Here is a 17,344-nt window from a genome sequence, read left to right as displayed (position 1 = left end):
AATACATCAGATTTTGAAATGAAGATTCTTGGTTGTACTTTTTGATGAATGATTGATTTTTTAACTATTTCTTTACAGTGTGTCCATTGAGTATTTCCAAGCTTCCTGAAATTGATGGACCAATGACATGTATGATAACTGAAACCTGCAGTGGTATAGATTGTTGTGCTGAGATACCATTTATAGGGCTGACTGTTCACCCTTATTTCCTGATTAACACATGTGAATATAGTATTTCATTTGGTATCAACAATATGGGCGTGAATCTGTCATTGTTTGAAGGTGGAATTGACAGTTATGAATGGGGTATGTATCTGCATGATGATTTATTTAATAACACATCATTATATTTTGGTGATTTTTTTAATGCATCAAAACAATTTGTTATGGATCTCTGCAGTTTTGAATAATTTGTTTTCACCGATATTTTTTTTTATTCTAAATCCTAAAAACTTAAATAAAATCATGATCAGTAGACAAATTATAAATTTCATATCCTTTGATCTGTTTTCTTGTATTTGTATTATATCATAATTGTTGATATTTACTTTTAGGAAAACCATGGACGCTAAATATTGAAGACATTGTCAAGATAACGTAAGTATCACACAGACAAACTCTATAATACAACTCTATTTTATGCATTTTATAAGACATTTAGCTTTTTATGAGGCTTATATCCTGATATATGATATTGAATTATAAAGTTAGATAATAACACAATGATAAGACCAACATTTTATATCTTGTAAATTCTCTTTGCTTAGCAAGTCGAGATCACAGATACTCGCAATAATAACCAATTATAACTGTCTGAAACAACCATTATTCAACAGTGGTGTTTTCAATTCAAAAGCATATAAGTTGTTGGATGGTTGTCATAAAGTGATGAATTTTGTTTTCAATTTGTTAATATATGTATCAAGAATTTCAGAAATTGATTCAAACAAAGTTATTGTACACTACGGTTGTCCCTCATTGGTTAATTGTACACTACGGTTGTCCCTCATTGGTTAATTGTACACTACGGTTGTCCCTCATTGGTTAATTGTACACTACGGTTGTCCCTCATTGGTTAATTGTACACTACGGTTGTCCCTCATTGGTTAGCTAAAATATTTAATGAGTATAAGTTTTTGAGGGTTTTTATGTTTTTCAATTATATTGTATTGATTGAGCATTTGTGAATCCTAGCAATTCCAAATTGCTGCCGTAGACATGTCAATTGTTGAATTCATGTCAAATTTTAGCCAATGAAAAGAAATTATACACAGATATTGCAAAGAATTATAAGTTAATTTTAAAAGAATTCAATGACTTTTTTACAGACTTATAATGAAGAAACCGCCTAATGAGAAGAAATTCATTGTGGATTTATCGGCCAGTGTGTGTTTTGATGAAAGCGAACCAGAACAATGCTTAACCTTCCCAATGATGGTTGGAAGTGAAATTCCTCAGCCATTCTGTGACATGACGGCTACAATGAGTTTGTCAAGTAAGTCATAAGATTAAATTACAGGAGATAGTTTCACAAAAAAAACATAACAATTTTATTTAGGGGCCAGCTGACGGTTGTTGTCTCTTCTACATATTTCCTATTTTCATTCTCAATTTTATTACAACCAAGATTGATTGTTAATACACTGAATTGTTCATGACTTATGGCAAGTTAGGATCAATCTTAGTCTTAAGTGTTTTTGTAAAACCAACTCCAGAATACTTTTAAGTTTACAATTCTTCGTAATGATTTGTGTTTTTATAACTGAATACCATGGGAGTATGAACTGTTACCACTAGGTGTACTTAATTTGGGACAGTATACCACTTGATTTATATCTAACTTAGTTTATAATACTAATGGTACATCTCTAGGAATTTATACTTAGACTTTACTTCAACATATTTTATTAAATTAAGTTGCATATTTGTTGTTGGAAACAAATATTATGAAGTATTTGGATCATGCCTCTATTGTGCTCTTTCCAATAAACATTGAATTGAATTGAATTGAATTGAATTGAGTTGAAAAATAAAAAAAGAATGAAGACAACATAAAAATTTTTCTTCAGATTTCTCAGCCATTGACTGGGGAGCTCAGTTAGGAATTAACCTGACAGACTTTACTGGAATATTGGCTAAGAATGTGGCCCAGCTTTTGCTACAACAGCTAGGCCTGGATGATATGATGGATGATCCTGGATGTTCCCGTACTGCTGATGTGTATCAACCTTCAGAATATGGATGGAAAAACAGTAAGTCCTGTTTACAGATACTTATTTTTACTTAAATTTTAAACATTATGGGATGCCATTAATATTTACAGGGAAGCAAATTTATTAGGTACTTATATGTTATATAAGTTATGTTTATACATAATTTGATTTTAATTACTCAGTAGTCATTATTTTAGGATTTTCCCAGGATGTGTATTTTCTTTGCTGTTGAGATGAAACAGATTTATTATCATATGTCAATCAGTTAGATGTGAAGTTTATCACATGTTCTTAGCAGGAGGTCTAATTTCATCAGTTCCAATACAAATATACATGTCTTGTTAATTAGTGACCACTTGTGGCATTTGGCTTCCTTTGTCCTTTGTTTCTTGATACATTAATCTGGGTGCAGTTTTAACTCCTCCCACTTAGGAGTATCCCAGTAAGAAGTTGTGTATTAAAAACCTGTGTATGCTGCCTTGAGTATTCATTTATCTAAATGCAGATTAAGCAGTTATAGAATAATCATCTTGGCTAATAGTGCTAATAGTGTTTTAGCTAAAAACTTGAACTTTCAGTGTTTGGATTACTTTACAAAAGCTATATGACAGTTTTTAAACAACTAAATATAATTCAAACTATATAACCTGAAACAATAAACATTATTTTGGATTAACTGACAACAAAATGTCTGGCAGAGGAAAAGGTGTTCGAAGGAAAACTAGGAGTTCTCCGTATGAGACCCAATGGGATTCTAATAACCCTTCTAATTGGACAATAAACAAACTAAAAGAAGAACTTAACAAAAAGGGAATAAGAACACCTTCTGGTATGTCAAAACAAGTGTTAAAACAACTTTATTTAGAGAATTGTTTTGATGGAGTAACATCTTTAGAGACACAACAGACAGACACCGTTAGTGATGAGATTAACACAGATTCCTCACCAGAGAGCACTCTTCCAATTACCTTAGCAGAATCAGTGCGTCAACACAGAAGCAGTGTTTCAAATGGTGGAACAGACAGGAACATAGCTCAGTGTTTTGAAGGACTTCAAGAGACCTTTAAACAGCTAATTTACAGAGACAATTGTACTCATGACACAGGTAGAGATCGCGAATTCAACCTTCAACAGTGGTACAACCATGCAGGGATTGGGAATAGGAGTGAAATTTCTAACAGAGGAAATAATACTGTTTTACATGGAAATACACAAGAGCATGCATCTTTCATCTCAGGACCACAAGTTGGAAATGTTTCATGTGGAGTGCGTTCGGATGAATATTCTAATGTGGACATTATATCTCCTTCTATTCAAAAGCAAATCATTGACGGTAAGGATGTTAATTTGGCATCTCTGCTTATCCCAAACTATGAAACTCCCCAAATTCACTCTGTTGCAGCTAATGGGTTAGAGTTAAATATTTCTGGGAAGCCAGATCCCCGTCTTAATAGAAAACTCACAATTCAAGAATTCATTAAGGCATTTGGCAAGTTTAAGAGGGTCATGTCATCAGTTTACCCTGACCGTAGAGCAGAGCTAGATGCTTATGAAGATGAGATTATAGATATTAGTAATTTTTATGGTGACAGATTTTATGATTACCATAAATTGTTTTCTGCAAAATCAGCAGCTCTTTTAAGGGAGAGAAGGATTAAGGTTGACTGGAGCAAAAGAGATAGGGATCTTCTTTCATTAATAGTTGCTGGTGGGAATGTAAATGTTTGCAAAATTTGTAATTTGGTTGATCACACTACTGCTTTTTGTCCTATGCAAACCTCCATGACATATCAAGACTACCCAGATAAAGTATCAAGGCAGGTAGACACTACTGATAAGTTAGGTAGAAAGAAAATTTATCATTCTGGGCGGGAGGTGTGCAATAATTTTAATACCAGTAGGGGTTGTACCAGGAGTTTTTGTCATTTTTCACATATCTGTAGCAGATGTAAAGTCGCTGGTCATACCCTATTATCTTGTCAAAAAGTTTTCCCCTCTCAAGGTAGGACTGAAGTACAATCTAAGCCACATACAGTAAACTCTTCACAAAAGTTTGAGAAAATAACAACAAATAAGCAAGGTCAATGACTACATGATTTCCCATATCTGGCTACTACTCCAATTAATGTTATTATACTTGCAAAAGAATTAATTTCTCATCCTGACAAAAAATTTGTTAACTATTTATGCAATGGCTTAGAGAAAGGATTTGATACTATGGTATCTACAACAGATTTACCTACAAAAGAATGTAGGAATAGTTTATCTGCTAGGACACAACCAGATGTGGTTTCTGATTTGATAGAGAAAGAAGTTTTTAAAGGTTTCTTGTATGGGCCTTTTAAGGATTCCCCTTTTCAAAATTATAGGGTAAGCCCAATTGGTATTGCAGAAGGGAAATATTCTGGTAAAAAGCGTTTAATATTGGACTTATCTTCACCACATAATGATGATAAACATCTAAGTATTAATGATCTTATTGACAAACAGGATTGCTCAATGTCTTATGTTAGAATAGATGACGCCATTGATGTTATTTTGAAATTTGGAAGAAATTCCTGGCTTTGCAAGTTCGACATATCCGACGCGTTCAAAAATTGTCCAATTGTACCAAGTCAGTGGCCTCTTTTCTGCATAAAATGGAAAAAAATGTATTATTTTTATGTCCGTTTAACTTTTGGATGTCGTTCAAGCCCCAAAATTTTTGACCATTTATCCCAAGCTTTGTGTCATATTGCAGAAAACAATTACAAAGTTAATAGCATTTTGCATTTATTGGATGATTTCCTAACCATAGATCCACCAGATGCTGATGGTGAGAGGACTATGGCTATAATGATGATGATTTTCAAAAAACTGAACATTCCTATATCAAAACATAAGACAATAGGTCCTGTAAAATGTTTAGAATATTTGGGTATTATTCTAGATTCTGAAAAAATGGAAGCTCGACTACCTCTTAATAAAGTTGATCGCATTTGTGAATTCATCAAAAAATTATGCAGGAAAAAATCTTGTACAAAAAGGGAATTGTTGCAGCTTTTGGGTCACTTAAACTTTGCTTCACGTGTCATTTTACCTGGTAGATCCTTTGTTTCATACCTCATAGGGCTGTCCACTACTGTCAATGATTTGCATCATTATGTTAAATTAGATAAGGAATGCCGTGTTGACCTAGAATTTTGGTTACTTTTTCTGAGCAGCTGGAATGGTGTGAACATGTTTTACAGTAGACAATTTTACTCAAGTTATGATATGGAACTTTTTACTGATGCCTCATCAACAAAAGGATTTGGTGGATATTTCAAGGGAGAATGGTTTTATTCATCATGGCCATCAAACATTGCTTATCCTGACAAAACATTTTCAATGGCTTTTCTTGAATTATACCCCATTGTAGTATCCGCAATACTGTGGGGCTCACAGTGGACAACAAAACGCATTCTTTTCTGGTGTGACAATGAAGCTACAGTGGCTATAGTAAAAAAGGGCCGTTCAAAGTGTTTACAAATAATGAAATTAATGAGGAAACTTACATGGTGTGCTTGTAAATACAACTTTCATTTTAGTGCCAAACATGTTCCAGGATATCAGAATGATATAAGTGATGCTCTATCTCGTTAACAGATAGACAGATTCCGCAAACTAGCTCCCAGTGCAGCACAACATCCAATGAAGTGCCCAAGCAGCTCAGATGTAATGTGGTCCTAAATCAAGCAGTGAATGAACTTTGGAACAGTGCTATTGCTAATACTACAAGAACTGTTTATGATACTGGGTTCAGAAAATTTGAGACTTTTATGTTATTGAATGGTTTTCAATTTTCTAATTTACCTCCTATTTCTGAGGATATTTTAATTTATTTCATAGCCCACTGCTTTAAAATTCTGAGTTTACAATACTCTACCATTAAATTATATTTATGTGGAATTAGGTATAAATATGTACAGGGTATTCAAAATGATCCCTTACAATCTGCTCATAATACACCTTTAATCAGACTTGATTATGTTACTTGATTATGTTTTAAATTCTGTAAAAAGACTGCAAAAAACAAAAAATCACATAAGATTACCAATAACTTTCGAAATTTTGGAAAAAATTGTAAATTGTTTGAGAAAAGGTTTTTGTTCCAAGTTTACTGATTTAATGTTAAGAACTGCATGCATTGTCGCATTTTATGGATTTTTGAGATGTGGCGAGTTTACAGTGTCAAAGGCCTCACAGTTTGATCCACATATTAATTTATGTATTGAAGATGTTGTATTTCACTCAGACTTAGTAGTTTTGAAATTAAAACAATCAAAAACAGATCCTTTTAGAAAAGGCATAAATATACAGCTACATAAATTAGGTCAGCTTATCTGCCCTTACACAATTTTGTTAGAATATATACAAATAAGGAAAGAATTTTCTCCTACTAATCAAACTGATCCACTTTTCATAACCATTGATAAGAAACCTTTGGAGAGACAATATTTCATCACTTGTATCAAAAAAGTACTGGATATATGTGGTTTCAACTCAAGTCATTATAATGGTCATAGTTTTAGAATTGGGGCAGCTACAAGTGCTGGTAAGGCAAAAATAGAAGATCACTTGATAAAAACATTAGGGCGCTGGACTTCAGATAGTTACATCAGATACATTAGGGTAACGCCAGCATCTATTAAAACAGCTCAAAGTAGGTTAGGTAGAATTTAAGGGCATGCTCATTTTCAAATATTCCATACGCATGTTTTTTACAGAGATTCTAGATGATATTGTTTTTGTTTGACAATTGATTTTGATATTGTGTATTATTATGTGATAACATTTATTATTTTTATTATTTTTTTATTTTTTTTTATTTCATGGCTTTATTGAAGGTACCCCCTCCCTAACCTCACAAATCCTTGGGGACACTCAGCTGTTACCATCTGTGTTATGGCCATTTATGAAATTTTATCACTGGTTGTTTCAAAAATTTCACTCATCCCCCAAGAATTTCTGGGGATAAACTGTCAAATTTCATACAAATTCATTCCAACACCAATTCAACATCAACACTACTAGGCTTCCTCATAGCCTCCTTACAGGCTTCCTCATTGTCTCATTATAGGCTTCCTCATAGCCTCATAGGCATGATAGCCTCTAGGAATGATAGCCTCATAGGCTTCCTGATAGCCTCATGCATTTATTTTGAACCATCGTTCCAATTGGATTGGTGTGATGTCAAGCCAGGGGTCTATACTTTGCTACTTTTCAGTATGCACATAGCTAGGCTCTTGGTTTAGGCATGGAGCAAAAAATTAATTTTTTTAGCTGAGTAGTTTCCCCAAGGGCCAAATTATAATCGTGATGTATATATATAAAATAAAAGCTGCAATTAAATTATGATTTATGTTTAATTCAAACATGGATACCAATGGGATTGCTACACAGTATTTCCCAGGAGTTTATTTACAAGATAGGTGATAGCAGGAAAAATTAGGTTGATAATAATGTGAGCACTAAATCCTTAATTTTACACATCATGAGTTCAAACAGTGTGTTCTGAAAGAAATCAGGGGTAATTAAATTATTTAAATTACTATGAAATTAATATGAACTCATTATGTGTGACTTTGAGGATTTTGTTCACTGACACATTTATTAGCAAAATTAAAATATAGGGCCGAAAGTTAGATCAGGATGGTTTAATTGTCAGGTCAAAGAATTTGCAAGAAGATATGAGGTTGGATGTTTGCTCAGGTGTTAACACACATTTCCCTATTACATAACAGATTACCACAGAAAAGATACAGTATAAACAAAAGACAATTAAAATAAGATTAGAACAGCATCACATCAAACAGAAATAAATTTACCCTAAAAAATATTTACAAAGAATCAGAACACATTGCAAACATGGAACAAATGACAATTAAACATATTCAGGATCATTTCTGAGAATTTTGTATAAATAGGTACTTATATGTTATATAAGTTATGTTTATACATAATTTGATTTTAATTACTCAGTAGTCATTATTTTAGGATTTTCCCAGGATGTGTATTTTCTTTGCTGTTGAGATGAAACAGATTTATTATCATATGTCAATCAGTTAGATGTGAAGTTTATCACATGTTCTTAGCAGGAGGTCTAATTTCATCAGTTCCAATACAAATATACATGTCTTGTTAATTAGTGACCACTTGTGGCATTTGGCTTCCTTTGTCCTTTGTTTCTTGATACATTAATCTGGGTGCAGTTTTAACTCCTCCCACTTAGGAGTATCCCATTAAGAAGTTGTGTATTAAAAACCTGTGTATGCTGCCTTGAGTATTCATTTATCTAAATGCAGATTAAGCAGTTATAGAATAATCATCTTGGCTAATAGTGCTAATAGTGTTTTAGCTAAAAACTTGCCTCCCACCGACCCCTCCTTTCACCTTCAATATTGCCATGACAGGGGAAGCAATCTCAGCATTATGTTTATTGATTTCATTTATGAAATTTTATCACTGGTTGTTTCAAAAATTTCACTCATCCCCCAAGAATTTCTGGGGATAAACTGTCAAATTTCATACAAATTCATTCCAACACCAATTCAACATCAACACTACTAGGCTTCCTCATAGCCTCCTTACAGGCTTCCTCATTGTCTCATTATAGGCTTCCTCATAGCCTCATAGGCATGATAGCCTCTAGGAATGATAGCCTCATAGGCTTCCTGATAGCCTCATGCATTTATTTTGAACCATCGTTCCAATTGGATTGGTGTGATGTCAAGCCAGGGGTCTATACTTTGCTACTTTTCAGTATGCACATAGCTAGGCTCTTGGTTTAGGCATGGAGCAAAAAATTAAATTTTTTAGCTGAGTAGTTTCCCCAAGGGCCAAATTATAATCGTGATGTATATATATAAAATAAAAGCTGCAATTAAATTATGATTTATGTTTAATTCAAACATGGATACCAATGGGATTGCTACACAGTATTTCCCAGGAGTTTATTTACAAGATAGGTGATAGCAGGAAAAATTAGGTTGATAATAATGTGAGCACTAAATCCTTAATTTTACACATCATGAGTTCAAACAGTGTGTTCTGAAAGAAATCAGGGGTAATTAAATTATTTAAATTACTATGAAATTAATATGAACTCATTATGTGTGACTTTGAGGATTTTGTTCACTGACACATTTATTAGCAAAATTAAAATATAGGGCCGAAAGTTAGATCAGGATGGTTTAATTGTCAGGTCAAAGAATTTGCAAGAAGATATGAGGTTGGATGTTTGCTCAGGTGTTAACACACATTTCCCTATTACATAACAGATTACCACAGAAAAGATACAGTATAAACAAAAGACAATTAAAATAAGATTAGAACAGCATCACATCAAACAGAAATAAATTTACCCTAAAAAATATTTACAAAGAATCAGAACACATTGCAAACATGGAACAAATGACAATTAAACATATTCAGGATCATTTCTGAGAATTTTGTATAAACCATTTTTTTTGCAAGTTAAACTCAGAAAAGTTATTTTTTCCTTTGTATGAAAATTTACAACATGCATTATATAGGTGATGAGAAAATTATTTATTTTTAAAATTAAATTTAAAAAAAAATAAATTAAGATTGAAATAATAAAATCTTTTGGTGAAATTAATTAATAAAGTTATGTGTTTTTTTTTAAGCCTGTCCCTTGGACATAGTCAGTCCCCCTAATATAACTGTACCTATGAACTGTTACATCCCTGACTATTGTACTGGATTGGATTGCTGCTTCCACTACGACTACCTGGATATCTCGTTACATGCTTACCTGTATATTGATACCTGTAGTTACATCATCAGAGGAGGAATAGAAAAACTTTCCTTTGAATATAAAATCTTAGATTTTGGTGATTTATGGGGTAAGTTTTTCCAGTGAATTATATTTAAATTTTGATTAAAGATAAACTTGTCAATTATCATTTTTTTGTTTAATTATTTGTCATTTTAAAAAAGATTGCAAAAAAACAATGAAATATTTTCTAGTTATTAATTTTGTTTGATGTGATCTAAAATAATGAAATAGAACTATGAACTCTAAAAATCTTCTGTTAAAGGTAAATATAATTTAGCAATATTTTTATTAGTGGTCAAATATTAACGTTATTTACAAAACATAACTGGCTTTTTCTTACTACAAACAGGCAAAGAAATTGTTGTTCCACTGCAGAATGTAATCAAAATAAAGTAAGTTGTCACCTTTTTTTTTATCATGTCATAGCAAAATTGTATGACAAGAAAACAAATATTTGATTAAAAACAAAATACTTGTAAATATCATTATATATTCTAATAGAAAAACCCACATATCTGTGAAAACCTTAAAATAACCCTGAGTACAGATTTAGAGACAACAAACACTGGCAAGATTTATGATGTAGGAAAATCGCTATAAAATCTGTTGGAAAGATAATGAATGAAAAGTTACTAAATAACATGTGGTTTTATGAATTTGCAAAGTTTACTTTCTTTATATGATATTAGAATATTCTTTTGATAGATTTACGATTGACCAACTACTGTTTGAGAAGAAATTAATCGTGGATATGTCCATGTCTATTTGTTTGGATGTGAACACAGATTGTCAGTTCAACTTTGACATCTTGGTACAACAGAAATTTCCACAACCGCTTTGTGATCTAGACATGAGTGGATGGACTGGTGATACAAGTATGTCTATTATTTGATATTATTTCCCATCAATAATACAAATACAGAGTATATTTACCATCCGAAAAGCTGGAACAACAGTGATATAACTTTGTGTTAGACATGGAGCTATGTATGTTAACTGTGCCAGTAAATGGTCCTTACATTACAAGCTCACACCCAAGATAATATATAACATTACAAAGACCCTAGCACAAACCTTTTTTTTTAATTTCTTTTTATTATGATGATGCTATAGATAAAGGGAGATATGACAATGAGGCAAAATTCAAAAGACACACTAAGCACAATTCATTTTATTTTGAAGTTGGGAACATCATTATGCAATATTCAGACGCTATTAGACTTGAGTTTTATTGCTTCTTGATGCATCTTAATCATTAGAGATTAATTATTGTGAACTTGTTCTCGTCCTGAATATGCATGAAATATTTGCCACTGGACATTAAGCAAACAACAATCAATCAATCTTTTGGAGATGAATATAAAACTTTTATCAAACCATGATCTCCTGACATGGTAATCTATATTTCTACCAACTGAAAAAAAGTAGTACCCTATTTGTACAGTTAATGGATCTCTTAAGGTCAAGGAATGGTCTGCTCTGTTTTAGTAGTAAATATGTTTACAGTAGAGAACTGTTTTTACATGTTTATGTACCCAGACTACCTACATGTATTGAATATTTAACAATTGGAAAATTGTATTTGTTATTTTAGACTCTCTGGTTGATTGGGTCAAGGACAAAGGATTAGAAGCAGGGCAGTCTTTGTCCACGGCTCTTGCCAACAAATTATTTGATGATTTTGGACTGACCCAGTTCTTGTACAACCCTTCTTGTGACAGATTTGATGGAATTTATGCTGGAGCAGTAGATGGATGGAAGGCTGACGGTAAGTTTAGAAAAAAATATTGAACTTTAGAAAAACTGTGATTGTTTGATGGAGTGAATATCAATATACAGTGTAGTCTTATAATCTTATTTTAAATATCTGTCACTCAGAAAATGTTTCAGTGTCTATAAAAAAAGGAAATGTCTCTCTTAAATAAAGCATAGAAATTACTATTATTTAGAAAAAACATTGCAGAAAATTTGCAGATATTTGGTCTTTATAGAAAACAGAAAGTTTCATAGACAGTCAAATTTGGTAAAAAAGCTTATTTTGTATTCAATTGGGAAATTAATTCCAGTAATTTGTATAACTTTAGTAAGATGTGTATATTTAAACTACGTCTGTGATTATATCATTCACACAGAGTAAGTTGCATGAAATATTTGAAATCAAAAGAAATGGAATTACTGGTAATAAGGAATAGTAAGTGTCATTGAGACAGCAACCACACAACTTAATAATATGATAATCTTTTATTTACAGCTTGCCCTAAATCTTCCGATATGACTTTACCCAAGATCCGAGGAACAGTCAGTTGTTATGTTCCAGATTATTGTACGGGTATTGATTGTTGTGTGGATGTAGGAAAGATTGGTAAATCCTTCCGTATTTACGCCTTGTTAGATGCTTGTAACTGGAAACTCAGTATTGGTATTGAGAAACGAGCCTTCAACTTCACCATTATAGATTATAAATGGGGTATGTATATTCACAGAGAAAACGTTACTTTTGGAACTTTCAAATGCTTTGATCTAAATTTGAAAATTATATATTGTTTTATTCAATTGGAAATGTTTAAAAAAGACAAGGATGTTTTCCTTAGTTAGACTTTAACATTAGAAATATATGCAAAACAATATAATAATTGTAAATTAAAAAATCAAATTTCCTTAAAAAGAAGACCAATGATTAAATATTTTTTTTAACCAACAGATGCTAGATTGGGTTCAAATACTTGTACTAAAGCGTCCCTAACTATGTTTTACAATTGTGATGCCTCTAGACAGGGTCGTACAAACTTTAATAAAGTTATTATTGAAATTTTATTTATATTTTCAGGTGAAAAAAAGACCATGTCAATATTACAAGTCCTCAAAATGGAGTAAGTATACTATGTGATCCACATTCAGTCCAATAGTTGATTGTTTACATAAATAGGTACTCTTTTTCTCCAAACTGTTACGAGTGATACAATTTAGAGGTCTCTACGTTATGTGTTAAAAGTTTCCCTAGAAGATGGTACAGATGGATGAAATGTAAATCAATTTTCATGAGGTTATCCAAATAGAATTTTATTTTAAAATATTTGACTCTGAAATTGTATAGGTTGATTATATCACCAAAGAGGATATTTGAAACCTTGTGATAGCATAATTCCATCTCGTCTAATGCTATTAATATAATAATTAAATAATGAATTTATGATTTTTTAGGTACACCATTCATGACTTGCAAGCTGAGAAGAAATACATGTTAAACATGAACTTAAGTGTTTGTTTCGAGGAAACTGGTCCATGTCTGGTTTCTGTACCAGTATTTGAAAACACCAAACTTCCTAAACTGGGATGTGATTGGACACAAACAAGCCTTGGTAAGATATAGCTTGATGTCTTTCATTCAAGAACAGATTAGGTTAATAGGCTGAATTCGGAAGAAGAAAACAAAAATTAAAAAAAAATAGTATTCCTTGATTTTAGCTCTTATATTGACTTCTTAATTTTTCTTTGAATACAAATGAGATGTTTTGTACAAAATTATGGTTTTCTAATGTTCTGTTGGTATTTTATTTTTGATTTAGTAGATACAAGTCAAAAAGTACATTGTGGACTGGTAAAAATATTTTTGTTCCTTGTTTATTTGTATTATTTAAACTCATTTTTCAGATTTCTCATTAAGTGACTTTAAAGCTCAGAACAGTATTACTGGAGCTGTTACAGGCCTTATTCGTGACAAAATGCTGGAAGCTCTGGGACTGACACCATATCTTAAGGATCCAACTTGTAGTAGGACAGCAGCACCCTTTGCTGGAGCTGTAGATGGATGGACTAATGGTATGTATACATTTTGAATGCAGTATTTTCTTAGATATTTGATGCAAACAAGATGCAATATACTTATAAAAGACAGGTAGGAGGAAAGGAACATTGCTGAAGGGAATATGGTCAATTGCTTACCTCCACTTCATTTGAATGTTGGTGGATAGTTGTCTCATTGGCAATCATATCACATCTCCTTATTTTTTTATTCAAAGAAAAACTGACAAAATGGCTAACAAAGAAGAAAATGTTGAAAAGGAGCATACAAAGTTAACAAAACACAATTGAAAACTAAAGATGGGGCAAAGCAAATCCCTTCAAAAACTGAAGATGGTCTAATAGTTTTCAGTTAGAATAAATAACAGGAATTTTTGAATGCCACATGCAAAGAGAGCTCGTCTGATAATAGATGAATGTTTGCCTTACAACAGGCCACTTTTAAATTTCTAAAAGATTTACTGCAAGGGTTCGTTAACATGCAGAGGATAACACTATCCCTTTTTAAGGCATGCATGAGTGTTCCATGATATATTAAGCCAAAGGCAAAATAATATATTTTTCTCAACAATTTAAAGACACTTCCGTGAAATAGCATAATATCTGATTAATTTAGAAACAATTGGTTTAACATAGTGATTTTCCTTTATTTTTGTCTTTTTGTTTAAACTAATTCAATCATCAATCTTGTTATATTTTTATTTTCAGAATGCAGTATACCCTTGCCCTATCAGTTACAAGCCATAAGTTCCAGCATACCTCTGACGTGTAGCCTGATGGACACATGTACTGGTGTCACATGCTGTTTAGATATAACAGACTTTGATCTCGCTGTTAATTTCTACATAAGTTTGGATGCTTGTAATTACGAGTTTTCAGTTGGAATAGAGAATTTACCATACAAGAAGAAATTGTTGGATTATGATTTTGGAAAAGAGGAAACTGTTAGTCTGTCGGATGTTGTTCGATTGACGTGAGTTTTTATTTGATAAATTTGTAACTTTTTGTTTTGAGTAAAAAGATTTGGTTTTTATTTCATATTTTAATTTGTCTGAAGGCTTGTGTCTTAAAAAAAACCAATCATGTGAATTTCAGTGCTTTAAATAAATAAATAAATATATGTTTGACAGTATATCCTATATTTGTTATTTTTCAATTACCTTTTGTTTCATGTCAATTTTGCTGGCAAATTATTGTTGGTCTTGAATTACAGGTTTAAACTTGATGATCTGAAGACAGAGAAGATGTTTCTGTTGAATGCTGGAGTCTCATTATGTGTGGACAATAAACAGGCATGCCTTTATACAGTGGAGCTTATGAAAGATATACTGCTGCCAAAACCTATTTGTAATCTAGAGACTAAAATCTCTTTAGCTAGTAAGTATGAGATGTCTATTGGCAATATTTATATTCTGTATGACCAAATTCAATAACTAATATTTGCTAAGGTCTGCATACAATCCTATGTAAAGTTTATACTTCGTTCATCATTTGAAATCATAGTTTACCCATGAAATCCAGGAAAGTTGGTAACCAACAAATGACATTGAATTAGCAGTATGCAGTTAAGGTAGCACAATACAAAGATTTGTTCACTCCCAATCAGACAACTTTAAACTGATGTAATGCATTTCATTCTTCTTTATATTCTATAAATGAGGTACCAAAAGAAAGAAGAAAGATTAATCTTTCAAATTGTGATAATTTCATTATGACATAATTATTACATAATCAATTGTTATGTAATTAGTTACTATATTGTGATGTCCACACTTGAATGAATTTAGCGTCTTTGTTCTTCATAGCATCCCAAAATATTTTATAGATTCTTGTACAACACAGCTTGACCTCCAAAACTGTGTCTCAGACTTCCAAAAACATCAATAGAACAAATTTTATACCACATTGAATTCAGTGATCTCTTATGAATTGATGTTGCAAACTTCATTGAAGATTTATGAGAGAATGAAATACAATAGGAAAAATCTGAGACACTGTTTTGGAGGTCAAACTGTGTTGTGCAAGAATCTATAAAATATTTTGGGATGCTATGAATAACAAAGAAGCTAAATTCATTCAAGTATGGACATCACAATATAGCAACTATTTACATATTAATGAATTATATAATAATTATGTCATAATGAAATTATCACAATTTGAAAGATTAATCATTCTTCTTTCTTTTGGTACCTCATTTATAAAATTTAAAGAAGGATGAGAGGAATTACATCAGTTTAAAGATGTCTGATTGGGGGTGAAAAATCTTTGTATTGTGCTACCTTAAACAATTTATAAGTATTCAAAATATTTTAGGAACTTTAAATATCTGAATCAATTAATCAAAGAAATTGTTATTATGACCTTGCAAGTAAAAAACATTTATTTTAACATAACTGACATAAAGAAATCATTATATTATTCAGTCTTAATTTTCACTTTACCATTTTAATAATTGATAAACATTCTTTTTCAGACATATCAGCATCTGACTTCTTGAAAGATCAGGTAGACCAAGCTCTTGACTCTATGCCAGAATATGTCTCGGATCTGTTCATAGAAGCAACAGGAGTAAAACAATACATGGAAGATCCATCCTGTAGCAGGAGTAGTGCCCCTTACTTTCCATCAACAGACGGATGGAATAAAGGTTAGTTCTTTTATACTAAAGGTCCATTGCATATTGAAGTCTGTCCCAAAACAATCTGGTTTTGTAGCTTTATAGAGGTTGCAATACCATTTTATTTTTACTCAAAAGTGATAAAGTTTCGAGTTAAAACTTTTGCAATGTTATATGCTTTTCTGGCCCTTTAATGACTATTTTGTTATAATATAATGGAAAAAGGGGTCAGCTGTATGGAATAAAATGAAGAAACTCAAAACAAAGAAACATTGATCTTTATTTCCATTCTTCAATTTTCATGCCCAAAAAGGACTATACAAATAAGAGAGAAATTCCACAATGCTTTTCCAATGACAAACCTGGTATGAAGGATTGTTTTGAAATTTTTTTCAGCTGCCTGCATTTTTTGTAGATATTTGTCTTATACAATGTTGCTTTTTTTCCAGAATGTCCTTTAGACATGACACTACCAAAGATACCTAACAATGTCCCTGTAACCTGCCACATACCAGATTATTGCACAGGAGTAGAATGTTGTGTGGATATTGAGTTTATTAAGAAGTCTTTCCACTTCTACATATTGTTAGATGGATGTCAGTACAGAATCAAGGCTGGAATAGATCATTTTGGTGTTGATGAAGCCTTCTTTTCATTTGACAGTGGTAAGTGTTTTGCCTTATTAGGGCCCAGATTGACTATATAAAGAAGTCCTTCCACTTCTACATACTGTTAGATGGATGTCAGTACAGAATCAAGGCTGGAATAGATCATTTTGGAGTTGATGAAGCCTTCTTTTCATTTGATAGTGGTAAGTGTTTTGCCTTATTAGGGCCCAGCATCAATGAACGCAAAATATCCCAAAATATGATTAAATATTTTTTGCAT

At 31.9% G+C, this 17,344-nt stretch overlaps 2 protein-coding genes across 2 annotated transcripts in view; both read left to right on the top strand.

The window, feature by feature from the left end:
* Positions 1–17,344, top strand: part of LOC143056305 (uncharacterized) — a 313,066-nt gene that overhangs the window by 179,217 nt on the left and 116,505 nt on the right. The window contains exons 45-60 of the mRNA XM_076229390.1: positions 79–306; positions 555–597; positions 1,329–1,495; positions 2,070–2,252; positions 9,884–10,102; positions 10,385–10,427; positions 10,741–10,910; positions 11,630–11,803; positions 12,287–12,502; positions 12,863–12,905; positions 13,237–13,394; positions 13,687–13,854; positions 14,545–14,809; positions 15,050–15,213; positions 16,313–16,486; positions 16,906–17,121. Of these exons, the coding sequence (XP_076085505.1) occupies positions 79–306; positions 555–597; positions 1,329–1,495; positions 2,070–2,252; positions 9,884–10,102; positions 10,385–10,427; positions 10,741–10,910; positions 11,630–11,803; positions 12,287–12,502; positions 12,863–12,905; positions 13,237–13,394; positions 13,687–13,854; positions 14,545–14,809; positions 15,050–15,213; positions 16,313–16,486; positions 16,906–17,121 (2,631 nt within the window). The remainder of the gene's footprint in view (positions 1–78; positions 307–554; positions 598–1,328; positions 1,496–2,069; positions 2,253–9,883; positions 10,103–10,384; positions 10,428–10,740; positions 10,911–11,629; positions 11,804–12,286; positions 12,503–12,862; positions 12,906–13,236; positions 13,395–13,686; positions 13,855–14,544; positions 14,810–15,049; positions 15,214–16,312; positions 16,487–16,905; positions 17,122–17,344) is intronic.
* On the top strand, positions 2,749–7,550 carry LOC143057348 (uncharacterized). Its single transcript, XM_076230650.1, has 3 exons — positions 2,749–3,546; positions 5,841–6,164; positions 6,214–7,550. The coding sequence occupies exons 1-3, from the start codon at positions 2,901–2,903 to the stop codon at positions 6,915–6,917; spliced, it is 1,674 nt and encodes a 557-aa protein (XP_076086765.1). The 5' UTR covers positions 2,749–2,900; the 3' UTR covers positions 6,918–7,550.

This window comes from Mytilus galloprovincialis, chromosome 13, assembly GCF_965363235.1.
Source record: "Mytilus galloprovincialis chromosome 13, xbMytGall1.hap1.1, whole genome shotgun sequence".
Classification (NCBI taxonomy): domain Eukaryota; kingdom Metazoa; phylum Mollusca; class Bivalvia; order Mytilida; family Mytilidae; genus Mytilus; species Mytilus galloprovincialis.
This window is presented reverse-complemented; position numbering and strand designations above follow the sequence as displayed.